Raw genomic sequence first — 27,106 nt, 5'->3', positions numbered from 1 at the left:
TTGCTGCCACTGCTCCATGTTTTACTGTGTTAGAAGCAGAGCTCACCATAAGGGAATCATACCAGACACCACATTAAACCCAATTGAAACCTCAATAACAGAAAACAAGCACATCAACCATCCTGTCAATGAACAAAAATTGAAATGTTTAACTTTTTAAAAAAAACATATCAGGGAAAAAAGACTTTTGCTAAAAAATAAAAATAATAATGCATCAATGCAGTATGCTCAGAGTTGCTTGGAAAATGCTGTAATGAATTAAGACAGAATCCTACATTCTGGTGAACAGAAAATAGAATAACGTATCTAGCAATTGTACAAATACCTCACAACTATATTACAAAGCTGATTGCCACGGGACTTGTCCTGAATGGTTTGAGATCAGCAGTTTTGAGCTGAGAATGGCTGAAGAGGACAAAATCTGGAAATCAAGTCTAAGGAGCATCAGTTTTCATCCACAAAAATGTCAAGTATCACACTCCTACACAAATCAATCAAGTTGCTCTCTGGAACAAAATTCTCTGATTTTACCCAGGTATTTCCATACCATTTCTTTTTTTTTTTAAACCAGATGACAAATCCCTAACCAAACCAAACCAGACTAGAACAGCAGAGAGCAGAAGGATAACGCTTTCTTCCAGCTGTTGGAAGGTCTTGGTCTTCTGTGCCCATTACATCTCCACGGGGCACAGCTAGAGGAGCCAGTACCACTGGCTGCCATAGTTCAAACAGACTTCTGATTTTACTTTCTATTTTACTTTTTTTTTTTTTCTCCAACTTTTTCTGTTATGTCCTGGAGCCTCACTGTTTCCAGGCACCATTAGTTTTCCACATCACCTGTGGCCTGCATTTGGCTTTATCCATCTGCAATACCACATACAAGGATTTCAAGATTTTTGAGTTTTACCAAATACCTACTCACTATTTGTAGATGTGATCCCTATGGTCATTCAAGTCACCAGCAAAGCCCTCGCAGATTTTACTGAGCTGGAGTCAAGACACCCAGTGCTTGGTGGTCTTCTCACACTCCAGCCCACGAGGATTAAGACCACTGACGTGGTTTTTTGAAGGGTAGGGAAGAATAAGGTGCCTTTCAGGTGGCTATGAAAAACAGATTTGCTCTATCTGAAATTATTACCAAATAAAAATAATTTAAAAAGGAAGTATACACATGGTCTCCAGGCACATTCATCAAAGTCAGGATGTTTTAAAGTGCAGGCGAGGCTGGCAAAGGAGGGACACAACGCTGCTCCCTCCTTTTCTGCTTACAGTATCGCCCTGACTCCTCACTTCCAGAAAGCTACTTCAGCAGCAACTTAACTCTCACACGAACTGCACAATGCATTTACATGGCTCCAAATCAGGGTGAGAGCAGAAAGCCTTTTTATAGATCAGCAACAACTGTTGTGAATTGTATGAGCAGTAAACTAACCCAAACCCAAACTGAGAACGACATGGGTATTCAATTTCAACCCCCATAGCACCCAAAGCAAGGTTTTGTAATATCAATTTATTCAAATGACTATATTGTACTGAAATTCAATTGGGTTTTTATTTTAATGGATATTAACAATTTAAATGTCAAGTCTGGAAGCATTAAGAACAGAAAATTCATGTCCTGTACTAGGAAGGACTGTGGCTACAGTGGGCTCTTGGGCCCAAGGACATGTTTTATGGCTAGAAAACAGAACCAATTCCAGCCCATTGCCCCCCAGGATGGTTGATTTTGATAATGCCTGGTCTGGGCACGATGCCATGCTCTGAGATGGCATTTAACATCAGTACAGAGGCACTGAGTCCTAGACCTGAAACCAGGTGGATGTATAAATACTTGAGCATGAACTTCTGAGGGTGAGAAAAAGTTGTGGGTGTCTACCTCTTCCCCCGCCCCCCCCCCGCGACTGTTCACTGGTGGTCAGTCCCTTGCTTGTATTTTCATTTTGCATTACGTTGGAACATGCAACTGTAGCCACCCAGAAGATCACAGACCACTTCATGTAGAGACAAATAGATTCCTCAACCTTAAATATAGGCAATTTTACGTTTCTCCTTTTCCATACATTTATCTCATTGTTAAAAATGTCTAGGATCACCATGGTGCCAAACTAATACCCAACAGGAAAGATGACTACAGAGGTTTCTCCCATCACAGAGCCAAGGGCACAGCAAACCTGTGCCAACCTCTCCTGACCAGCACATCCACCCTTGTCTGCTTATCCCCAGGGCCAAAGACCCAGCAGGGATCCTTCAGAGCATACCGCACAGAAAAAGGCCACAAAAGGTTTTAAATTCCCTGAATATCCTGTACTCTATTACAGCTCTAATTCTCATTTTTCTTTTACAAAATGTAAAATAAATGTTATTAAAATGAACTTGGAAAAATTATTACCGCATTCTGCGTACTCTCAGTTCTCCTTAATTCCTGGACCTTGGTGATTTGCTTCAAGGAAGCTCCCAGATGTTTGCTCTGCGAGGCTGGAAAACCACCGGAGCCTGGGTCCTCGCTCAGCCAGTGCCCCCACCAGCCCGCCTTGTTGCGCTAACTTACTTTTTTTTTTACTAACTCACCAAGTTTACTAATTAGGCTGGCAGAAAGTAACACAGCCAAACAATACGGTTGCAAAACTAATCTTATTTAAAGACCTCCTTAAGAATAAATATTCAGTTATAAGATTACTGATTGAACCAATTGCTGTGATTAGAAGCACAGTACCACACCAGCTAGCATTATAATACTGATCTCCAGTATAATCAATTAACAGTGTGCCTTACAGGCACCAATATACATGTAGATTCAAGTTAGAAATAATTTAATCTTTTGTTTCCTAAATTCATTCCTGTTAATGTGAACATTGCCTTGCATCAGTTTTAGACAAGGAGAACACGGGAAGCTCATTAATTACCATGTTACTTTATAAATCACACATGGATCGAGAAAAACACAGCTGCCTCCAGGGTCCGCAGATTATGTTCTCTCCGAGATGTAGTTCTCTTTGAGAACAATAAGTCATCTTTAATAAATGCCAGCACATGGGTGTTTTTAACTGAGAGGCTGAGATGGTTACAAAGCATGCTCCTCACTTGGGATTACCTACACATCAGATTACACTTTCTTGGTATTTTCCCAGCCATTAACCTCTATGGCAATAGAGACGCTTACTTTTGACAGCAGAGCACTGCCTTTGGCCAACTGACCGTTTTTTCCTGTAAGTTAAACCCAGCTTCAGCACCCCACATGCCCAGTGTTTCGGCAGAGGATGTAGGTGTACGTGCACTGGAGTACACGCTGGGTTTAAAGCTCCTGCATGTGCTTTTCTTCCGTTTTCTCTCATGCCTATCAAAAGCCTGGCTCCCTCGTTAGCACTTACAGAAACCCTCACACCTGTTTTATCAGGTAGCTATGGCTATAGTGCCCTGGACCCAGCCAGAGGATGCCAGCCCAGCTGCAGAGCGGTCCCTGCCCCAAGGGCATCCCAACACTCCATCCCACCCACCCAGCCCGCCCAGCGCCAGCTGGGTGAGTTGCTCATCAAGCTGGTGTTGACAAAGATAATCTAAAGCCAGCACCTATGAATCCTCTTCTCCACTGGCACAATAAATACGAATTTCATAAAAATGTTTTATGTAAGCCTTTTTCCTCAAGAGATGGTGATTAATAGAGAAAAATGGTTAGCTGAATCTCAGGTTTATTGTACGTGGACCAGGCATTTTCAAGCTTTCTTTCTCAAAAAGCTACTATATATTCTGTAGGAGAAATCACGCAGAAGTGTGTAGTTTACTGTGAATGATTGGTAATAGGATGATTGCTCAGGCACTCAAAGCATGATATTTGATAGCCTATCATACAGTTATTCAAAAGGAAAGCAACAATTATCATGGTTTGACATGTTTATCATCACAGAGCTGAGCCAGTTATCAAAGTGGTAGAGCTTCCCAGCATTATAATATTCTATCTTGTCTAACACCCCTCACAAAGAGCTCACCTCCGCAGATGTAAATCAAAAGTCCTGCAAAGCTCCTTCCCAGATTGTCCCAGCATCTCTATTCAGGGAAGAACACATCTGGCATGTAATTCTGCTTCCCAGCACAGATAAAGAATGGGCTTTTTTTGCCTTCGGACTCTCCTCTAAGATGCTCACTTACAAACAGGCAAAATGGTTTTTGGGGAATCCTGTGGGAAGCACCACCGACTCCCTGCCCTATTGCAGCAATTAACTCTGCTGTCTGCCCTTATTTCAGAAACATCCTTTCTTGACAAAGTCCAAAAGACTTGTGCCTTTATTCCTGTGGGTCAGTTTGCTCATCAGATCCCTAAACATGAAAACACTGCCGTACGCCCTTGGCAAGCATTTATCTGGGTGATTCTAATGACTGCTCAACAGGAACAATAATTACCGAGATACATTTCTCATAAAAACATTTCATCTGAAACCCAAAAATCATAACTGCATACCTTCTGCGAAATCCAATCTCACTGTATCTTGCTGTGTTACACTTCAAGTAGCAAAAGGATGGAAAATGCACCCTGATTTAAATTTCTAACTTAATTGGTACATAGCATTTCCATATAGCCTGAAGTATTCAGTTTCAACAATTACCCTAAAGACTTTAAATCAGACTTCCACAGCGAGTCAGGGATGCCATAGTACTTCCCCAGCTGCTGTATTCAGAAACTGGTTACACAAAGTAATGCCACAAAAATAGCGTTTTTTTCCAGTAAGCAACCACATCTAAACCGATCAGAAAAAAATACAACTGTGGCTACATTTTCCCAGCATATTTTCTAATTATAAACAGCCACACTATCTACTTAAGTCTTAATCAAGTGTTACTACATGTCATACAGACACCTTTCACTGCCAACATCACAACCTGAGGTTCTGCTGCAAAAACCCCGTGCAACTGAGACCACGTTCATTTACAGCGATCACCAAGGTGACAGAGGATGCAGCTCAGTTCATCTACTGCCTGTAAATGCCACAGCGACATAAACATAGCAAATGGGCTTTTGAATTCAGTTTTAACACACAACTTCAGAGAACACCCCTACACTGCACCAGGAAAATTAACTTTATTCCCAGTTTACAGTAATGCTGCCTGTATCCCCTGACTGTTTACCAAACAGCGCCAAAACGCACGCTCAGAAGCCTCTCTCTGTTGCAAAGCAAACATAAAAAGCTGCTCATTAGTGCTACCAGACCTTACCTGGAAACGGTGAAGCCAAAACCGGAATTTTGATAGGGGAGAAGGTCAGCACGTGGCAGGGCTGGACGCTTGGCACCGAAGGTCCCTGGGGGGCTTCTGGCTCCACCGCCACCATCGCGGTGGTGGCTGCGGCGGCCAGTGCCAGGGTCTGATTGCCACCAACCGGCTTAAGGCTATTCTGGCAACCACCTGTGGAAAGGTGAGATGCAACAGGTTTTATTTTTAATTGGAAACCAGCAGATTTACGTAAGATGGTGCTTTCAGCATTCTGAATTTCAATGCAAGATGGAACAAAAGCCTGCAACGTTTCCCACCTGGCCTCCACTGTTTGCATGCCTCCCTTAGCGAGATGCTAGATTTTGAATATATTATACAATATATTTTCTTAGGACTCTCAAAGCCCCTTGCCTCATCATTATTCTTAAAGCCCTAGCTTGTGGTTGGTGCATTTTCAGATATTAAAACCTCATATATGTGAACATAGCATTATAACCTAGAGGGACAAGACAGTTGTGAGTCATATATAAACTGTGCAGAGTTATTAAATTTAAATGAAAAAAAACTCAATAAAAAAGTCAAATATTTGAAGACATTGGTTGGCATTTTCTTCAGCTCCCACAGCTTCGTTATGATGCATGACCGCCCTTATTCTGAATTTTCCTGAATATAAGTTGGCTGATTTAAAATCTGAATGTTTTTGTCACTTGCTATATTAACTGTCCAATGTTACTGTTACCTGCCCAGCTGTTCTCCTGTATTATGCACACAAACACCCGAGTTTTACAAGTTTTACATACTAGTATCCTTCATCTTGAAAAAACACCACGCAGGAAACTTCCAATGGTTTCACATGGGAACACAGAGGTTCCCCAAATCAAGGCTCAAACACACTTCATACTATGTAATATTTACCTTTTAAGTCTAAGAAGCTTGTGGGGAAGACCTTCAGAGCTCAATCTTGGCTAAATATGTTAAATAAACAAGAAAATGAGTAGTAAAAATCTTAAGGAGAAAACCTAATTTGACAAACACCAGCTGTTACTCCCTCTACACTGAGCTATGTATTCAAAAATTAAGCAATCATTAGCTTATTATGTTGTTCAGCAAATGTTTTCAGTGCATGTGGAAATCCTTCAGGCACTAAAAGCCAACTGTAGCTCTGCAGAAAAAAAATACAAAAAATCACTATTTGATCAGACTCCTCACTTCAGGCATTCTGTGAGTTTGTAGGATTTCTTTTTATACGTGCATCTCTGAAGAAAACAGGGAATCAGCCCATGACCGGCGCTTGGGAAGCATGACCATGAGGGCATGGGGTGGGTGACAAGACAACCACAGCTGAGCAAGCTCAGTCAAGATCCTAGTCCACCACACAGCTTCATTGCCCAGACATCTCATTCAGGTTTATCTATCCTGCTCTGGCTTCAGACACCTGAGAAGTTTTGACTCCAGATGCCAAGTGCTGTTTTGGTCTCGGTTAGTGTTGGGGAAAGAGCGGGTCACTGGTTTTTGGAAAGGACCCTGCATTGGTTGCAGCTAATTGGGTCTCCTGAGGCTATACATTATACCAACTTTTGGCATACACTATACCAACTTTCAGCAGTTTTGCTCCTGACTCTTTATAAACAATTATTTGCCAACAAAATAAGCTCTGCATTAGCAAAACATAAGTCAAATATTTTCAGTAAGCATCACAAAAAAATCCCTTCTATTATTTCTACTGTATTCATCAATGCCAAGAAGAATTCACTTAAAACACCTGCATATAAACTAATTAACAGGCACACAGGGAAAAAAAAATCACAAATATTAAAGTGTTGATCATTTATCCATGGATAGATGAAAATCAGATCATTCTGCCAGAGTCACGGTGGAAAGTAAAAAAAATTCAAAAATAAATAATCAGTGTCCAACTAATCCAACTGTCTAATACAAATTTATTGTTTATGCACCCGAGGGCTAGAAAGACCATTAGGTTAGGTTAAACACCAGGTCCCCAAGAGCCTGCACTCATTCCTGATTTGAGCTGTCTGCAGTTGGGAAAAAAACCACACATCTTCTGCAACTTATGAAAACTAATGTTGTCTAGAAAAATGACTTTTCTACTGGCTTCCTACAGGGTACATGAGCAGAAAGGTTGTTTACTTCTCATTTGATTCTTTTATTTTGGAGAAGATGCAATTTCCCCAAAGACCCCAGGAAAGCAGCGAAATAATGTAAGCCTTAGTTGCTTGGATAGCTGAAGTCTTCCACCAGCACAGATGAGTAATGCTCCTGAAGCAGGGCTTCCTTATTAAAGTTTCATCAATTCCCTTATTAAAGTTTCATCAGTCAGTCGAAAGAGAAGTTTTGGTGATTTCCCCACCTTTGATGAAGTTCTTTCTCCCTCTCTCCTACTAAATAATTCCATGAAGAAAGGACTACCCCTATAACTGTTAATACTTGAGAGGAGAGCACGGACAGGGTGTCTGGGGGTCATCAAGCCCATTCTCTTGATTTGAGTCAACTGAACAATCATCTCAGCAGTTTATCAGCCTCTAACACAGCATATGATTTCCCAGCTGGAAGCTGGCCTGGGATGTGACTTGAGAGCTGGGGACTTTCACCCACGCTCAGTGTAGCTGGAGAGGCGTTCTTCTCAGAAACAAATCAGATTTTGCTGTAAGTACTTCCAAAAATTTCTTAAAGGGTTTCTTAGAATTGTCATTAATCACCCCACATTTACATGAATTTCAAGAGTTAAAAGTAGTAGTAAAATACTATCATCAATATAGCCTTCAGGGGAAAAAAATCCTGAATTTTTTTCCTAGCAGTGGTGGTTTCCCCAAATCTGCTTTTGCCAAGTCATGCTACACCCTGAGGAGAAAGGTAATAGTTGGCTGCCGAAATAACAAACCCCATCTCAGTGTCCTTCCTCAGCCTTCCAGCTCTGCTCTTCTCAAGCAAACAGATTAGCGGGAAACATCCGAGATGGGCAGCATGGTTTGATGTGAAGCAATTAAAAGAGCAGAGAGCAGCTGAAGAAGCAATGAAGAGACTATTCCGAGAGAATTCACTGATGGTGGGGAAAGCGGTGAAAGCACTGGGACAAGGCAGCAAAGCCATCACAAAGGATGATGTGCGATGGCCAAATATCTACCTGGTAACATCCGTGTGGAAAAGGGTCTAACAGGTGCAGAAGAGGAGCTGTTTCTGTTGTGCCTTCTCTTCTCGTCTAGCACAGCATCATGTACAAAAATTTTGGGAACTGGACCCTGCTGAGACCCACCAGACGTGTCACGTCCCACACAGAGCGTGCTCAGTGTCCTTTCTAAAATCCACCAAAGTCCTCTGCCCCCCCAGCCTGTGCCAGTGCTCTCTCTACACTCACATATGGCCTCTGCCACCAGACACAGCACACCACAACCTGTCTTTTGGTGACTGACATTCTGTAACACATTAAAAATTGAAACCACAAGATTTTCCTCCTTGAAGAAAAAACACCCAAACGAACAGAAATTACTTTAACAAGACGAAAGTAAAGGCTACTAACACTTATGAGATAGGAAGATCCACTCTCACCCAAAAAAAGTAATTCCAGACCTTCCCTTTCAGATAAAAAAAATTATCTGTATTGTGAAAACTTACTGTACAGACAGTGTAATGAATTTTAAATTGCACTTGATTATTATAGTCTTTCACTCTTTGTATTCCGTTTTGCCTACAGGAAAACATTTTTACCAAAAGGTTATAAATATCGTTCCCAAAAGACCCATGTTAAAAAAAAATTAAAAAAAAAAAAAAAAGAGAGAGAGGAAAAAATTTCAAGCAGGTTAAAGACCTTTTGAACCTTTAATCTTTCTCAGAGAAAAAAGTATTAATACACAGAAGTATAATATTCCTTGTAACTTTTTTTAATGAATCACTGGGTTTTGCTTAGCCTTTCAGCCCACAAGCTACTGCAAGTGCCCAAAGGCCCTGTAAGAGCTCTTCTGCATTAGGGGGTGCTCCTTCGGGTGAGGACCAAAGGACCCCAACACAGACACCGACCTGGCTGCCTCTTCTTTTTTGCCTGGAGTAGCCGAAAGACACAGTTATAACACAACTGGATTTTCACTGCAATGTGCTGATCTGTCTCTATCCAGGTGAACGCGCACCAAGCACGTGGAACTGCGCAGCACTTGATTCCTATCAAAGCTTTCCAGCCACCAAACCTCCCGTTTCAGCGTCGTTGCCCATGCTAACGTAGGGTAGTTTAGCATGGGAAAGGGACACCAGAAACCAACGCTACTAGCAAAAAAATCACACCAAGTAACTTGGAGCAGCTTTCTAAGTGATCAGAAATTTTTTCCATTTATATTTAAAGTAAAAAATATTTTGAAGGGTTTCAATTTAAATGTATGTGCTGGGGGAGTCACATAAAATTAAACACTAACTAAAGTAAATAGAAGTTAAATGTTTTGACCTCAGAGTTAATAAAAGTCTGTAATGCTGAGGTCCTAAACCTCACCCACAGAACGATGTATACCATTCTTGCTTCTTTTTAAAGCGGTATGCAAGCTCCTTATTTTTAGCCATAAACAAGGGATCGCTAACACCCTGACTGTCTGTATCCCTGGCCCTTCTGGGTTTTCCCCGCTGCCCTCCCTGGCCTCAGGCACTGCTCTTCCGCCAGCCAGGCTGCTGCCCAGCCCCTTGGTCACTTTGAGAGACCCTATCTCACACTGCCTGAAAGCTCATCAGCTGAGCTCCTGCAGGACTTAACATTGGTGAACAGATAAAGAGCCAACATCTGCCTGACACCAGTTCTTGGCCAGGGCAAGGAAAGATCACAGCGCTCTGAGGGGTGTGCCTAGACATGGGCAATCACCCCTACCTCCACTGTAATTGCATGTGCGCCACGGAGGAATGGGGTACATGCCATTGTCTGGGAAACACCCCCCTGAACGCCCTATAAAAGACTGTGCCATCAAACATGAAGTGCCAATCCAGAGACCCCCAACAACAACGTAAACAGAGGCTATGGACCAACGGGACGTCACTGGATCCATGGTGGTGACCACCTCTTGCAACTCTATCGCAACTGTCTTTCCCTCTCTTTCTTATTACTGTTTTCTTACCACAACACATGAATGTTTTGTTTATACAAGCCCACAATAAATTTTCTTGGTTAGTGGCATTTGACCTCATTTGTGTCTTAATCTCACTATGGGTACAACAAAGAATCTCCCTGGCTTGGGTCTTCCCAGACTGGAACAGTTACGGAGCTTGCTGCACCCAAGCACTGCACAGTCCCAGCTGCTAGCCAAAAAAATAATAAAAATGAAAAAAAAATTTAAAAGTCCATCATTTGTGATTACAAAGCCATTTCAGAAACGTTCACTGAATGTCAGCTGACACCGCCCAAATCAGCTGCAGCCTGGAACAGAGGGCTGGCGGGATAATGCAGCCAGAGCCAGCCGATGCCCCGGCTGGTGTGGGACCTGTGCGTGGTGCAGGGTTGCAGCACCGCCCACCAGCCCAAAGTCTTGACAAGGGGTACACGTCTCACAGAGCAAATTCCCTCATTAGCTATCGCCGCCAGATGGGTCGAGAGGAGGGAGCAATAATGAAGAGCTGCTGTGGCAGCCCCATCACACCTGCACCCCCGTATGCACCCCCAGCCTGGGGAGACAGAGATCACAACCCAGCCACCACAGCCAGCTTAGCTCTAAGGCAACAGCTGTCAGGAAGTACTTAACGCCGTTTCCAAAGACTTACGAAAAAAACTCCATGATATCTGAAAAAGCTCCAAAAGAAAAAAAATTGAAATGGGAATTATTGTTTATTATCCCTTATTCCCTTTCCCTTCACCTGTAGAGTCTGTAAACTAAAGTCTTTTAGATGACAGGTCTTTATTAGGCTGTTATCAGGATTAAAACTGACAGCTGCCTTCTGATGGAGAGGGGGGAAAAAAAGGTAGTTGAAGTAGGCTAAAATGACCGTTGTTGCTTAGAATCATAGAATTGTTTAGGTTGGAAAAGACCTTTAAGATCAGAGTCCAACTGTTAACCCAGCACTGCCAGGCCCACCACCAAGCCACGTCCCCGAGCGCCACATCTGCATGTCTTTTATATACCCCTAGGCATGGTGGCTCCACCGCTCCTCTGGATAGCCTGCTCCTCCTCGAAGAGGAACATTACAAGCAGGAATACCATAACCACAACCATACCAAGAGCTGGACAGAGACCAGTGGTTTCTGCCTAAACCTCCCTTGCCCTCCCAGCCCCACTGCTGCAGGGAGGCTCCGTGGCCACCAGCCTCCACGGAGGGAGGTTCTGCTCTCACCACCTTCTCTTGACCAACAGCGGTGGTGATCCCAAAGGCCTTTTCCAACACAAACAGTTCCATGATTCTACGCAGCAACAGTCATTTTAGCCTATTTCAACTACCTCCTTTCATTTTTTCCCTCTCCATCAGAAGGCAGCTGTCAGTTTTAATCCTGATAACAGCCTAATAAAGACCTGTCATCTAAAAGACTTTAGCTTAAAGACTCTGCAGGTGAAGGGAAAGGGAATAAGGGATAATAGACAATAATTCCCATTTAATTTATTTTTTTTTCAGAGAAGCAGTCTTGGCCAGCTAATCTATTAAAACATAAGGTTAAAAAAAACCCACAAAAAATAAACAAAAAAACCCCCCAAACAAACAAACAAAAAACCCAACCAAAACCAAACCAAAACAATAACATCAAAAAAAAAAAAAAAAAACCAAAAAACCCACAATGTGGCAAACCCTGACAACTTACAGAAGAAAACAAGCCTTTTCTGCAGGAACTGTTCCTCCCCTTTGGAGTGGCAGGGGCCTGGGCAGAGCTGTGCCCACAACCAGCACGGGAACCCCCCCGGGACAGCGACCCCAGGCCCAGGTATGGCAGGACACCAAGAGAAAAATCATTTTCTGAAACTTATTTCAGCTGTCAGTTACAGATCTAGCATTTTTGAAAAGCCTACACACTGGATCATTTCTAGAGCTGATAAAAATCATCACATACATAAAAAAATGATAGCTAGGGTTAAAAGGCTACAGATTTTAAAAATGTTACACTTGAAGACACGAGTATTTTAATAATGTAGTTATTTATACTACATATAGATACATGTAAATTTACTGGCTGCAGTACATCCAAGGAGATGCTGGTTGGATTTGGATTTTCCTATCTCAAGGGGGCTGCTGCCAGCTCCCTCTGAGCAGCCAAGCAGGGGCTTAATTCAACCTTAAAGGCTGAATTCTCAACTTTCTGAATAAATCTCCCGTCACAGCGGTAGATGATCAGATGCAAGGTGCCAAGTGGAAAGAGGTATTAAAAAAAGGGCAAGGTCAGGGGCAAACTTCATATCTATAGACATTCGGTGAATATTAGGATTTGATTTTTTTCTGTTATTAGATAATTACCCAGAAATGGATAGCAGCTAGGAAGATAAGTTACTTTTATTATTGTTTTATTCATCAACAGGATTAGAAGGCTGTTTACTACAAGCCCTTGGGATCAAGCAGTAGCTACTCTCCTTGCTTGCTCCACGCAGCCCTTTGCCATTTAAAAGCTATTTTCTGGCGCCACCAAGTCAATAGGGCCGATCCTCTTTGGCAGGCTGAGATGCCATTTCAGTTGGGTGCTTTCCATAGAATAAATGTATCTCTGAAAAAACCCACACAAACTACCAATAAAAATAAGTTTCCTTTTCAGAAACAATGAAACCTTTTTTTCTTTTTTTTTTCAGCATCTGTTTCAGTGGGCTTGGTGGTGCCTCCCACCCGAAAGCCAGAGGGCCAGTCAGTTTGCCAGGCTAGGCAGTGCTGCGGTGGGAAGCTGGCAAGCCTCCACCAGTGATAAATGACCAGAGACTTGGCTCCAGCAGAAAAACTCACGGAGATGCTTACAAAAGGAGGAGGAAATTGAAAGCGTTACTTAAACTGAGCCTGCCCCTACATAACACCATGCTGTCTGAGCATCTAATGCAGGATATCGCTAATGCCAGGCACTGGGGGAGACTCGCTTGGCCAGCACTAGCCAGGCTCAGGACACCACTCCAGGTCAGGAAAAAAATACTACTTTCACCCTCAGCAAAGCACATCCTTGAAATGATGGGCTCGAGCTTTGAAGATGGTTGCTTCTTGGTTAAGCCTCTCCTGACACTTCTTACACTATCCAAACCCCACTGCACAGCAATTCCTAAGTGCCCCAGCCTGCCAGGGCGAGCCCACTCCTGCGTGGAGCAGCTGCACCAAGGTGTCGGTGCTCTCCCTCCGGTGCCCAACAGCTGCCTGGAATTTAACTCCTATTCCTGCCTGCATGCAATGCCCTCCCATGCAATGCCCCCTGCCCCGTGCAATGCCCATGCATGTCTTAGGGCTTGCCATCAAGCATGATTTTAACAGGAGCTTCTGATGCCTCTTGCAAGGAACTTTGTCTTTTCATCAAGCCCAAATACTTGGAAGACCTATAGCACGTTAATTTATAGCAGCAGTACCGATACTTGCAGAAGGCAGATGACCAAGAACCTGCTGGCCCTGCTACCTAAATTGCACATGGTCTGAAATGTCAGCAGCTGAGCAACCGAAGCATTTCTCAATCAATAAAATGAAGCAATGGATTGACTTAAATAGCATATTTATCCCAATGCAAAGGAAAACATATCGATATCCCTATCTTCCGTAGCCCAAAGGGAGGAAAAAAAGCTTATTGCCTCTTCCATTTTGTAAACTCCAGCTATTGCAGGGGTCTGCCAGTAACAGCACCACTAGCAGCTAACTTTTTTGCTCATATGCAATAAATAAATATACCTGGCTTTTCACAAATACAAACAGCCTCTGCAAATCACTGAGAGAGGTAGATTTCTTTATAATGAGGTCTTGGGGCCAGGTAGGACAATATTATGACAGGGTCAGAACTAAAAGCCTTTCCCATAAACACACTGCACGTAGTTTTATTTCTAAAACTTCAGTGAAAAAAAAGAAATCTTAACTAGGCTAAACCTTGCACTTGATTTGGGCAGGTAACAGAAAAAGCACCAAAAAACCCACAAAATTAATAAGCAAAACAGAAACTTAGCAAAGGCTGCAATTAAAGTCAAGCATTCCCACAGACTTAATAACCTGTTCATCTCTGCAGTGCCTGAATTCCCCACAAATAGATGGTTTTCATGGCATTTCAGGGATATTCAGGTTCCTGCAGTGCTATTCTTGTCTTACAAAAAGGGAGCCCTAGCACATGCACATCAAATATTAAAGAATCCAATTTGAGAGGACCAAAACCTGACTACTTCTACATACACATGTGCTTCAAATAAAAAGCCTGTGTGTAGGAAATACAGAGTCGGAGGTCCTGTGTCATGTATTTTAAAACTCTTAAACCTAAGAAAATGGAACCCAAAATTAATACAAAGAAACCACATTTCTTGATAGATTTGCAGTGCCTGAAGTTTAAACTGGCGTTACCTACAAAACTGTATCTGTACATATATGTGTACATGCATATACATTCTAATACTGATACTTGCTATGAAAAATATTGTCTCGCTTCTGTAAAGATTAGTGGGATTAAAAGAAAGAAAAGGACACTAACAGGAAGGATGAAAATTTTAATCTACATAAGATTGCTAATTCTAAAGCAATTTGGTGAAAGAATATACAAGAACTCTTTATTCTGGCATTTCTGATTCCGACACCAATGGATGACAGAGCAAAGGGATTGCTATTGAGCAAAGAGACACTGTGGAAATGTAGAGGCAGCAATAAAGCTTTGACTTAACAGAAAGTATTTTCTATTGAAAAATCTTTCAAAAAAAAAAAGAAAGAAAGAAAAAGAAAGAAAAAAGAAAGAAAAAAAAAAAAAGAAGTCTGATTTAGAGAAGACTATTTCTCTTCAAGGAAACGAACGCCATAAACCACTGAAAGTCTCCATTCCAAGTTAGTCTGCCTTGGTTACAAATGGAAAAGACACCCTGAGTGTTCTGTTAAAGATGAAAGCCATTAAAAGGCTTTCACCTCTTCAGCATCTCCTCCCAGCACTCACGGCTCCAACAAGGCTCCCTGAAGGAGCCCTCTGGAAACGCCATGCGTTTGCCGTAACGCATTCTGCTGCATACACCTTTGCGGCTGTTACTGAAGACATCCATAGTGCCAGGGCCAACACAACACTCAAGATCAGTAAGAAAATGCAATTTATGTTGAAATGGGTGTTAAAAAAAATATAACCCATTTGAGGACTGCCAAACATTTTGAAATGGAAATGGATGTAGAAGTGCAGAGGGGAGCATCCAGGATGCAAGGACTCATGCAAGGACCCGGCTGAAGATCCTGTATTACAAACACTCCACTGTCAAGGTTATGCAAGCCTCCAAACTGCTGCTGAGCAACTGCCCACCACTTTCACCCCTGGAAGCTCCTGAGGTTATTTATTCAGTAAGCCATCAGCAAGATTTACAGAGGCAACCTTCGCTTCCAGGCACTCGCAGCACTGGTTGCAGCTGGGAGCTGGCTCAGGTGTGTGGTTCAGTCCTTACCGCAGGCTGAGGGTCTCCCTGCAGAATGCCTGGCTCTGTGTGCCGATGATCTGCTCAGAGTATGATGCCCTGAAACGAGCTGCAGACTATTACGGTCTTCTGTAAGAAGCACACCGATGACCAGTATATTACTGGTTCTACCGGAGTGCCCACAGACTGTTCGGTTTAGCATCACACTGGAGTTTCCTGGAGAGCCAGCAAGCTTTCAGTCCCTGCCAATGCAGGAGCCTGTGTGATACAGGACTGTGCACACAACTTCAGGAGACATTGACTCGCTAACCTTGCATTTCACAGTCACCCTCCAGCAAGCAGAAGGCAAACATGGATCTCAGGGGCTATAACCTGCAAGCCAACATCTCACTCAACTTCACAGAACCAATGAATATTTAACCTTGATGGGGATGCTTCCTTCACTCCCCTCATCACCCAGCCACTGCCGGAGCAGCAGCCTGCTGCGGGCTCTGCTCAGCAGCTTGTGAAGCACTTCTGAAGAGCTTCACTTCGTGAAGAGATGACAACACTTCTGTCTGTAACCCCTGCCCCCTCCCTCACACAGGGCTGGATGAAAGGCTTGTTCTCCAGCTTTTCCTGAGAACTGATGGATGAAGCGGCTCAGCCACTATCACACCTGAGAAGTCATGGCAGTCCAGTGAAGTTCCCACTGATGGGAAGAGGGGAAACACAACTCCCATTTTTAAAAAGGGATAAAAGAAAGACCCAGGGAACTACAGGCCAGTCAGCCTCACCTCTGTGCCCAGCAAGAAAGGGAGGCAGATCCCCCTGGAAACTGTGCTAGGGCACATGGAAAATAAGGGGGTCATTAGTGATAGCCAACAGCGCTTCACTAAACAGAAAATCGTGCCTGACAAATCTGGTGGCCTTCTACGATCAGCACTGGTGGGTGAAGGAAGAGCGACTGATGTCATCTGCCTGGACTTGTGCAAAGCATTTGACATTGTCCCACATGACATCCTCGTCTCTAAACTGGAGAGACATGGGTTGATGGATGGACCGCTGGGTGGAAAAGGAATTGCCTGGATGGTGGCACTCACAGAGTTGGTCTCAACGGCTCAATGTCCAAGTGCAGACCGGTGATGAGTGGCATTCCTCAGGGCTCCGTACTGGGATTGGCACTGTTTAATATCTTTGATGGTGACAGAGATAGTGGGATCGAGCGCACCCTCAGCAAGTTTGCCGATGACACCAAGCTGTGTGGTGGGTCAACACGCTGGAGGGAAGGGATGCCATCCAGAGGGACCTGGACAGGTGTGAGAGGTGGGCTCGTGTGAACCTCATGAAGTTCCACACGGCCAAGTGCAAGGTCCTGCATGTGAGTCAGGGCAACCCCAACCACAAATGCAGGCTGGGAAGAGAATGGATTGAGATCAGCCCTGAGGGGAAAGGACTTGGGCGTGTTGGTTGACAAGAAGCTCAACATGACCCAGCAATGTCTCCAGAGGAGACCATGAAGATGGTCGGGGGGTGGAGCCCCTCTGCTATGGAGCCAGGCTGGGAGAGCTGGGGCTGCTCAGCCTGGGGAGGAGAAGGCTCCGGGGAGACCTTAGAGCATCTCCCAGCACCTACAGGGCCAGCAAGAAGCTGGAGAAGGGCTTTGTACGTGGGCACGTGGTGACAGGCCAAGGGGGAATGGCCTTAAGCTGAGAGAGGGGAGATGCAGATGAGCTGTGAGGCAGAAATTGTTCCCCGTGAGGGCGGCGAGGCGCTGGCCCAGGCTGCCCAGAGCAGCTGTGGGTGCCCCATCCCTGGCAGTGCTCAAGGCCAGGCTGGATGGGGCTGGGAGCAGCCTGGGCTGGGGGGAGGGGGCCCTGCCCAGGGCACGGGGTGGGTCTGGGTGGGCTTCAAGGTCCCTTCCCACCCAAACCATTCTGTGATTCTATAAAAACCTTCTCAAAAATACCAATAAAAACACACCCTTTGCAAGGAACCACTGTCAGCAATTCTCTTGAGAGCCAGGAATGCCGAAGCACAAAAACATGCCTTCAGACATTTAAAACAGCATCAATAAAAGTCAAAGCACAGAACATCATGTACCAGACAGCTACAGCTTTCATCAAATGGGTGCCACCAAGGGGTCTTGCCATTGCCCCCTCACCCCATGCTCAGCAGCCACCAACCACACAGGGATGTGTAGAATACACAGATGCCATATGGGCACACCTGACCCGGGACAAAGCCAGCCCTGACTTCACCCACACAGTAGAGTGTACAATACAGGAGACAAAAATATTAATCCTTTCTCTGTAAAAATATCTAGACGCTGCCTTCCTCACAAAAAATGCAGTATCCAGTAGACATAAAACAAGCTATCATTCTGAGGTGCGAAAATAAAATGTCACTACTTGCTTTAGGTACACAAAATGGTAAGTACATAAATTCATGTTTCACAATATGCGAGAGAATAATAGCTGGTTCCTTTTCTTACAGAAAATAACACCTTCTAGTAGCTGGAGCTCACAGCTGTTAAACTATGTGCATTGCCATTCACCAAACTCCAGTGCCTCATTCCTTTATCTTTGTAACATTGCTGATACATTGAGAAAACAATTATATCATTACTGATAACTGTGGAAGGCAAACCTGCCATTAAGACAGGCTTTCAAAATGAATGCAGCCACGTGGCCTGCAAAAAGCTTATTAACTTCTCAGTTTCAAACCACTTAACTAAGCAATTTGCTCTTAGTATTTTTATTACTCTTCATATTAAGTGTAAAGATTATATAGGACATACTTCAAGCACTACCGTAACGCTTCCGATTACGGCTGTAGGGCACCGGTGTCGCCACCCTGCAGTAACGCCATCACCATGCACCCTTCTCTGCACCAGCTCTAGAGCTCACACACGGCCTGGGATGTTACTGGATCACAGCATCGGGCACATCAGTCAGAAATAAGATTTCAAGAGGGATGGGAAGATTTGGAAAGACGGTTGGGGGCCTTCATGCTCTCCCCTGCACCTCTCCCACCCAAAGGGGAGCTCAGGGGGGTTCTGAAGAGGTGGCAGCCAATGCTGCTGGGGGAAGGGTTGGATCCACCTGAAGGTCTCCTGAGACAACATGCTTGTGTGGGCATATATTGTCCTGGAGGCAGAAAATATCTTTTCTCTGCGCTGCTTACAGACCACAGATGTGACACCAGGCTGGGAATGCCCTTGTTCTGCCAGGCATGCTTCCCTAACCCACTGCCAGGTACACTCTTGCTTTACATCTGTGCTATAAAATATTTTTTTAAAGATTGCAATATTGAAAAAATATTTTAAATATTTCAGCGTTTCGCACAAATACATAAATAAACAATGGGCTGTTGCTCCCTTGCACAGAACACCTCCTTCATCATTATGCCTGTCCTTGAAAATATGCTTGGAACAGTGCCTCCTGTCTGGGAGCACAGCTCGGCTATTCCCCGTGGCACCCCAGGAGGAATGCATCGATGTAATGGGGTTTTGCCCATGGCACTCTCGTTTCTGAGAGCTGCTGAGTAGCACTTCAGTTGAGCATCGGGTGAATCTGGCAGGAGGAGAAGGCAGCTTACTGCAACGGCTTGCTAAAACATCAAAATATGGAACCGATTTGAGTGGTTCAACATGTTTCAATACAGAACAACATTCACTGCTAATTAATCAGTCTGGCAAATGAACCCAAAAAGTAAAGATCTCTTCCAGCACACTCTAACTGAATCTCCGCATTACTGGCAAAATGAAAGAAAACTTCCAGTGCGCTACACAGTTGCAAAATAAGAACTACTTTACAGGGCAAAGGCAAGGTAAGAGGGGCTCTGCTGTCAATCGAAGGGACGTTATTGCCATCTAAGAAAGAAACAACTGACAGCAAGCCATTAACGATATCCTAACTCTGAACTCAAGAATGTATGTTAGGGTTTTAAACATCAGTAGCATTCTACTTCTTAACCTTTTCTATGAAACAACTGCTATTTTAAAATACCATCGTAGCACCAAAATAGAGATATTCCACTTTACTGCAATGTATTTTCTGTTCTTTCCCAAATATAAAGCTTAGCTCTTTTGTTAACAGCTGTGACATACCTGAGTTATGCAGATTAATGGAATTTATTTCACAAATACTGCTGCGCATAACTGAGGCTTAATGAGATGATGGATCAATTGCTCTTCTCTACTGACAGCTGTCTACACAGACCACACCAAACACTTGGAAGCAGCAGCCACTGGGAGAGTCATACATGAACTGTGTCAGCAATTTCTTGTTTGAAAACAAACCAAGTACGCTGGGAGTGGCTGGCCCCATCATTCCAGAAGTTGACAACCAGTTATGGAATAATCAGTTACAATCTTCTATAACTACACATGGTCTTTTCTTTCTTTAAAAGTAATTTAGAGGATGAAATGCACTTTGCCATCAAGGTTCAGATCAAGTGAGAGATTTTCAGCTGAATGGAATGAAACCCTTACTTTAGAGGAGAGGATGGCTCACGCATGTCTGAGAGATGCATTTAAAAAAAAAAACAAACAACAACAACAAAAAACAAAAATCAGGTAAATGCTTATTATTTATGTCCTACTGACCTGGTATCAGCTGAGGTGCCAACACCACTGTGGGAAGAGGCCTGGAGGCAGCAGCTGGCCTGGCTATAGCCATAGCTACTTGATTTGTCATTAGCAGAGGTTTCTCATTTCCCTGGAAAAGCCTTGATTCCTCAGGATGTATCCATGCTGAATCCAGAGCAAATGCATTATTCAAGTATATCTGTCCAACACAAATAAATAAAAGAATGTTAAGTTTTTAGATATAAAATTCAGAAATAAAAGTGAAAATAAAGTATTTTTAACTCAATATTATAGCACACACAGTGTCTCAAGTTGGGGACGAACATGCAAAAATAGATTGATTTCTGCTCCATCAGTCTTATAGACGGAGTTTAGCTGAGCATCTAAAAATGAACTGGCTTTTAACATGACGAACCAGCTGATGCAGCATCACAAAAAACCAAAAGAATCAGCTGAAGACAATCGTGTCCCAGACACAGCTACTCTGGAGCATCTGCAATTTAGAGACCTGGGTCACCTTCTGAACAGGAGACATGGGGGTGAGGGAGGGAAATGGGATAAAGTCACAAAGCCACATTTTAATTATGCAGCCAGGTGAATATACAGATGTAGGGAACTGTGGGCGGGATGAGGGCACAGGACCACTAGTGACACCCGGGCACCAGGGACATGGCAGCGCGCAGGGGGACAGTGAAAGTACCAAGAAGAAAGGGAAAATGAAAAAATCTTATCATCACATCCCATAGCAAGATTAAAACATTCTACTCAGCGTAATAAAGATTTAATATTAAGATATTTTTGTCTTTTTAAAACTTCAGAAAAGTGAGGATGCATAACCGCTGAAGTAGCCTCCTCCATCAGCCATCCCTTACATCCCAGCTACTGACCTTTCACATGCCTTCGCAATTCACAAACCCCTAAAATTTTTCAGCTTATATACTTTAGCCTTAAAAATACTTAAACATGCCAAGACCAGACTTACTTTGCAGTTCGGTAGCCTTTTATCGATCCAGTTTTTCCCAGCATGAGGAGGAATTGTAGATGTGTACACAGGTGGAAAAACAGGAACGAATTCCACGTTCGAAGGTGAAAATCCTATGACTGGAGAATGAGCTCCAAATATCCACTTAGGGGAAGAAAGTGGGAAGAAAAGTTAACAGAAGGATTTCACCCTGAGTAAACTGATGCTCTTCATGATTTCCTAATTACATAAAAGATAAGTACAGATAATTTCAAATGTGTATCCTCAGTCCAGCGACCATTTGTGTTTCTTTAGGCATTATACAGCGAGCGACACGTGGCACTGACATTATAAACTGCTTTAGAGAGCCAGGAATCAGTAGCCTGGCAGTGAAGCAGTACTTGGCTAATGGCTGCTAGTCGCCAGGGAAGCTTGGGTTTTTCTCTGCTCAGACAGCATCTCACATACAAAACAAAAACATCACTAGAAAGTGTTTTTAAAATCCGTCTCGAGGCAAATGAGAACCAAAGGAAATGTCGGAAACGTTATTTTATCTTAACTTAAATCCGTTTGGCAAATGGGTTCCCACAGTAAAACCACCTCTGCAGTTTATTTAAGTGGTCTCACACTGGAGAATAATTGATGTTACTGTTTCATTAGACCCAGCACTACCTATTTTCTCCCTCCCACTCACTCTGCTCCCAAACCACAAGAGACGCTCGTGTTCGAAAAAGCTGGAAATCATCACATGAAATCGAGCAGATACTACAGCGCTCACCTCTCTGTTTTATTTTCACTTCTGTCTAGTAAAAAATACAGACACAAGGCAAAACTACGAGTACAGCTTCCGATCGCTCCGCTCTGACTGGACAAACACTCCAGCAAGCCGCTTTACTGTTTCAAGCAGCCTTGCGACAGCAATTAATAATTGAAATATTCATCAGGAAAAGCTCTGATGAGACAGATCGGTTCAACTGACGTGACTTAAAACTTTAGCCTTTAGGAATATTGAAGAAAAAAAAAGAAAAAAAAAACAAACCACCCGACTGTACGGGCTCTGCTGGAGTGTTTCGGGGCTCCCCCTGCAGAAGACGCATCCTGCCGCCGGCGTGTGCCGGGTGCCGGGAGAGCCTCGCCGGAGGGACCCGGGACCCTCTCCCAGCCCTGCCCGCCCCGGGGGAAGCCTCACGGCCGGTGTTAGAAGCCGGGGGAAGCGCTGCGCCCCCCCCGCACGCCGTACCGCTGCGGCGGCTGCCCGGCGGGGAGCGGAGCCGCGCACCGTGCCCGCAGCGCTCGGTGGGGCACAGCCCGGGGAGGGGGGGCGGCCCGGAGAGGGGGCGTGGAGCACGGACCGGGGCGGGGGGGAGCACGGACCGGGGTGCAACCGCGGCCCCGCGGGGTCCCGTCCCACCGGACCCACTCCCCCGGGCGCAGCCCCACCAGCGCCGGGCCGCGCGGAGGCTCCCTGCCCGGGGCTGGCGGTGGGCTCCGGATCGCGGAACCGGGGAACTCCCCGCCCGCCACCGCGCCCTGCCGAGACCCCCGGCCCAGCCCGCGCCGCCCGTACCTGCCCGTGGAGCAGCGCGGCCCCGTGCTGGTCGGCGGCGGCGAGCAGCGGCAGGAGCGGTTCGCAGGGGACGCGCCAGCCCGGGGCGGCCCGCAGCAGCGCGGCAGGGGGTGGCGCGGGCGGTGGCGCCGGCAGCAGCAGCGGAGGCGGCGGCGGCGGAGCGGGGGGAGCCCCGGTGGCAGCGGCGGCGGCACCGACCCTGACGAGCCCCGCGGCGGCCGGGACCACCCAGGCCCAGGGGGGAGCCGGGGGCTCGGCGGGGGCCCAGAGCAGGGGCGGCGGCCGCTTGGCTGCGGGAGCCGGCAGCATCCTACATGGCACGGGGCGCGGCGGAGCCCGGCCGCCCCAGCTCCGCACCGGCGCCGCCGCCGAGTGAAACTCCAGTTCGCGGCGGGGCGCCGCCGGCAAGCTCCGCCCGCCCGGGGGGGGGCAGCGGGCGGGGAGCGGGGCGGGGGCCGCGCTGGGGCCGCCCCGGGGGGGGGGGGGAGGCACCCCGTAACCGGCCCGGCCGCCCCCCCCCCGCCGGAGGTAGTGATGCTTTGGTGTGGGGGTGCACCCGGTAACCGGCCCGCCGGCTCCCCGAATGAGGTAAGGATGCTTATGGGGGCGTGCACCCGTTAACGGGCCCGCCGGCTCCAAGAATGAGATAAGGATGCTTTTGGGGGGGTGCACCCGTTAACCGGCCCGGCCGGCCTCCGGGGCCAGCCCGCCCCACAGGCACACCCCCCTCCGGAGGCAGAGCTGCTTAAGGGCGGGGGGGGAGGGGGGGGGGGAGGGAGGGGGGGCGGGGGGGGAGGGAGGGGGGGAGGGAGGGGGGGAGGGGGGGGGCGGGGGGGGGGGGGGGGGGGGGAGGGGGGGGGCGGGGGGGGGGGGGGGGGGGGGAGGGGGGGGGCGGGGGGCGCTCTTTCAGGCGTCATACCGCGTCGAGGTTTTTCAGCAGCGCCTGGAAGAAAGGGCTCTTCTGCCGGTGGGTGAGTCACGGCTCCCCCCTGGGGTCTGGGAGCTTTGGGGAGGTGGCGGGGGACCAGGCGCTGAGGAGATGCGCGGTGCGATGGAGCAGGCACGGGCACGGGGCTCTGCCCCCCTCCCCCACCCTGCGCAGGGAGCGCGGGCAGGTTCTCTAGGGGAATCGGCAGTGGGCTCAAGCACCCCACGGCTGCCCCTCAGATGGGGCCCTTCCCCTGTCGTCGATAGGAATAACACGACTTTGTGTGCATCCAGCAGGAAACAATACCGTTGCCATCACTGCTGCCCGCAAAAAGGTGTTTTGGGGAGCCCAGCACATCACTGAGCTCCACACCTCCTGCTGCTGCTGCTGGGAAAGTGGGGAAGAGCCCAGCTGCCCCTGGCACAGCCACCAACTCTGCCACATGCTGTCCTGCTGCCCGCTGCTTCTGCCAGGCGGGGGAAGAAGCCATTGGTCGCTCCTCATTAAAAATTAAGCTTTAACTCTTGGTCACAGGTGACCTCTAGCAGTTAGGGGTGAGCCATCATACTTGGTGTAATGAGTCGAGGGAAAACAAGCACTGACCTCTTCTGCAAAGCATAGAATGATAGAATAGTTTGGGCTGGAAGGGACCTTGAAGCCCACCCAGTCCCACCCCCTGCCCTGGGCAGGGCCCCCTCCCCCCAGCCCAGGCTGCTCCCAGCCCCATCCAGCCTGGCCTTGAGCACTGCCAGGGATGGGGCACCCACAGCTGCTCTGGGCAGCCTGGGCCAGCGCCTCGCCGCCCTCACGGGGAACAATTTCTGCCTCATAGCTCATCTGCATCTCCCCTCTCTCAGCTTAAGGCCATTCCCCCTTGGCCTGTCACCACGTGCCCACGTACAAAGCCCCTCTCCAGCTTCTCGCCGGCCCCTTCAGGTGCTGGGAGCTGCTCTAAGGTCTCCCCAGAGCCTTCTTCCTAGGCTGAACAACCCAAACTGTCTCAGCCCATCTTCACAGGAGAGGTGCTCCAGCTCCCTGATCATCTTTGTGGCCCCTTGATAATCTTTGTAGTCTCCTCTGGGCTCGAGAGCAGGTCCCTTCTCCAGCCCAGCTCAGGCAGTCGTAGGGTAAGCCACGCTGGCAGGGCAAGGAACTCATTTGCTTGCAACCTGTGGGCTTGTTTCTCCTGCCTTCTCCTTAATACATTCCACGGCTGAAAGGAGAGAGCTGAGCAAGCCTCTTCTAGCTGCTGACAGCATCATAGCTTCCAGCATCTCCAGCAAAAAATTAAAGGCATGAACAACATTAAAATGGGCTGAGCCTGAGTTCACAGAACATACGAATGCTTCAACTTTATGGCTTAAAATCATTGCTTATGTTTCTCTGCCAAACAGCACTGTTCCAGCTCTCCATCATAGCAGCACAACAAGTGCTGCGCAGTGAGAAAAGGCAAATATCGAGCTGCACCGGTCCTGAGTCTGCAAATCCCCACAGTCCCAGAGAGCCAGAGCACAAAGGAAAACGTACTGCAGGTGATGCAGCTGTACATAGGCAGACAAGGGGCTTCTCAAAACTGTCCAGAAGAAAGTCAAAGGTCTCAGAAATTAATCTTCTCTCTCTTTTATTTGGTGTGCAGAGGAATTGGATCTCCTGTGGCAGTGAATAACCTTAGTAAAGGCAATTCCCAAGAAGTTTGAAATCAAATTATTAGGATCTGTGGATAAACATGAGATCAGGGAAATATATTGCTTATAATTATCCTCAGATTGATACTGGGAAATACAGATTTGAGTAATCTAGAAAGTGACAGAAATCAGATAAAGAGAAGATCACTGCTAACTATTTTAGTGCTAAGCTATTTGTAAAACTCCAAAGTCACTTCCTGGTAACTGTAACGGAACAGAGAAACACACACACAATGACAACAACAACAACAACAAAAAAAAAAAAGAAAAAGAAAAATGGTTGTTTGCTATGAAATGCAGTGGTCCTTGAGTAGTCTGGTTTAAATGCAATAGTTCACCTGTAAAATGCTGAAAATACCCGCAAAGTTTCTTTTTTATTATGGCTGAAGATTTTTTGTGGGGAGGAAAAAGGTTGGGATAGATTTTGAAGAAGTTCACCAACTTCTTTAGTGTCTGGACAACACTCTTGGTCATACAGTCTAGTTTTAGGTAGTCCTGCGAGCAGCAGGGAGTTGGACTCAGTGATCCATATGGGTCCCTTCCAACCTGAAATATGCTATGAATCTATGAACTGTTTGTGTCCATCCACCTCCACATTCCGCAGCGTACCCCTCCCGTGCCTGTGCACCCTTGCCAGGTAGCGGGGGATACTTACAGCTACTTTTTCCCAAGGTACACAACACTGACAAGGCTACTTCTTCTATTTAAGGTCCAGAAGAAAGGTTGTTTCTTGAAGGACTTTATTCCCTGTGCTGAAACCATGACTAACATCAGCCCATTAAAATCAGCAAAGGCCAGCCTAAATCCAGCATCTGCGTAACTATTTAAAGCACAAATCAGTGTTGTTATTTAGACCATCAAAAACACTGATTAAAAGATGAAAATAATTATAATTTCTTAGCAGTGGGTAGGCTTACTAAAAACTTTCCTAAGTTAGATGGGAAAGTCTGTACGTGTAATGTGGCTTCGGAAAGTCCCAGCTCGCTCAGGTCAGCGGGGGTCAGAGGAGAGTTTCTCATCTGAAGGACATGTTATCACCTGGCGGAAGGGGGTCACACACAAGCATCAGCTGCTTTTTTGCTTAGGCTTTCTTTACCTATACTTCAAAAAATAACAACATAGTTATTGTTGCCTTCCTCCCTAGAGCTGGGGAAGTATTTGGGTGTTTCCCAGGCTATTTGTGTGGCAAGTTTAAGACAAGTCCATACACAGGATGCTCACCGTGGTCCAAGCTCAGCACTCCCAGGCTGCGGCCAGGCAGGGAAAGGGTGATGGCAGGGGTGAGGGGTGATGGGCAGGAATGAGGGGTGACAGCAGGAGCAAGGGGTGATGCAGGAGCGAGGGGTACCGGCAGGAGCGGGGGGCTGCATCATCCACCAGAGACAGGCAATGTATACTGCCAAGGCTCTGCTTTTCCCAGCCAGCCCAGAGAGTGGCAGTGATGCCGAGTCCAGCGCCGGCGCGGAGATGGAGCCCAGCGCAGTGCGCAGCGATTGGCATCATCGGGACGATCCCCAGCTCGGGAGCTGGGGGCTGGACGGCGTCCCCTCACCCTGCCGCGCTGGGTGGTGGCTGGGTGCTCGCCGGCTCTGAAGGTACAAAGTGAAAAGGTTCAGATAAAGTTTTCACATTCTGGACTCGCTCCCCATGCTTGTATGCGCAGGCTCTGTACCTCTTCTTCTTCAGAGCATGGGGTG

General features: G+C 46.4%; 1 protein-coding gene across 1 annotated transcript in view; it reads right to left on the bottom strand.

Annotated features, from left to right (window-relative positions):
* The window catches only part of TCERG1L (transcription elongation regulator 1 like), a 103,117-nt gene extending 79,962 nt beyond the window's left edge, over nucleotides 1-23,155 (bottom strand). The window contains exons 1-4 of the mRNA XM_037401048.1: nucleotides 22,797-23,155; nucleotides 21,251-21,394; nucleotides 20,287-20,467; nucleotides 5,206-5,394 (exon numbers count right to left, since the gene is read on the bottom strand). Coding sequence (XP_037256945.1) covers nucleotides 5,206-5,394; nucleotides 20,287-20,467; nucleotides 21,251-21,394; nucleotides 22,797-23,105 — 823 coding nt within the window. The 5' untranslated portion in view covers nucleotides 23,106-23,155. The remainder of the gene's footprint in view (nucleotides 1-5,205; nucleotides 5,395-20,286; nucleotides 20,468-21,250; nucleotides 21,395-22,796) is intronic.
* Between the last annotated feature and the right edge of the window lie 3,951 nt (nucleotides 23,156-27,106).

Source organism: Falco rusticolus, chromosome 9 (genome assembly GCF_015220075.1).
Source record: "Falco rusticolus isolate bFalRus1 chromosome 9, bFalRus1.pri, whole genome shotgun sequence".
Classification (NCBI taxonomy): domain Eukaryota; kingdom Metazoa; phylum Chordata; class Aves; order Falconiformes; family Falconidae; genus Falco; species Falco rusticolus.
The sequence above is the reverse complement of the archived record's forward strand: the minus strand, read 5'-3'. Positions and strand labels throughout refer to the sequence as shown.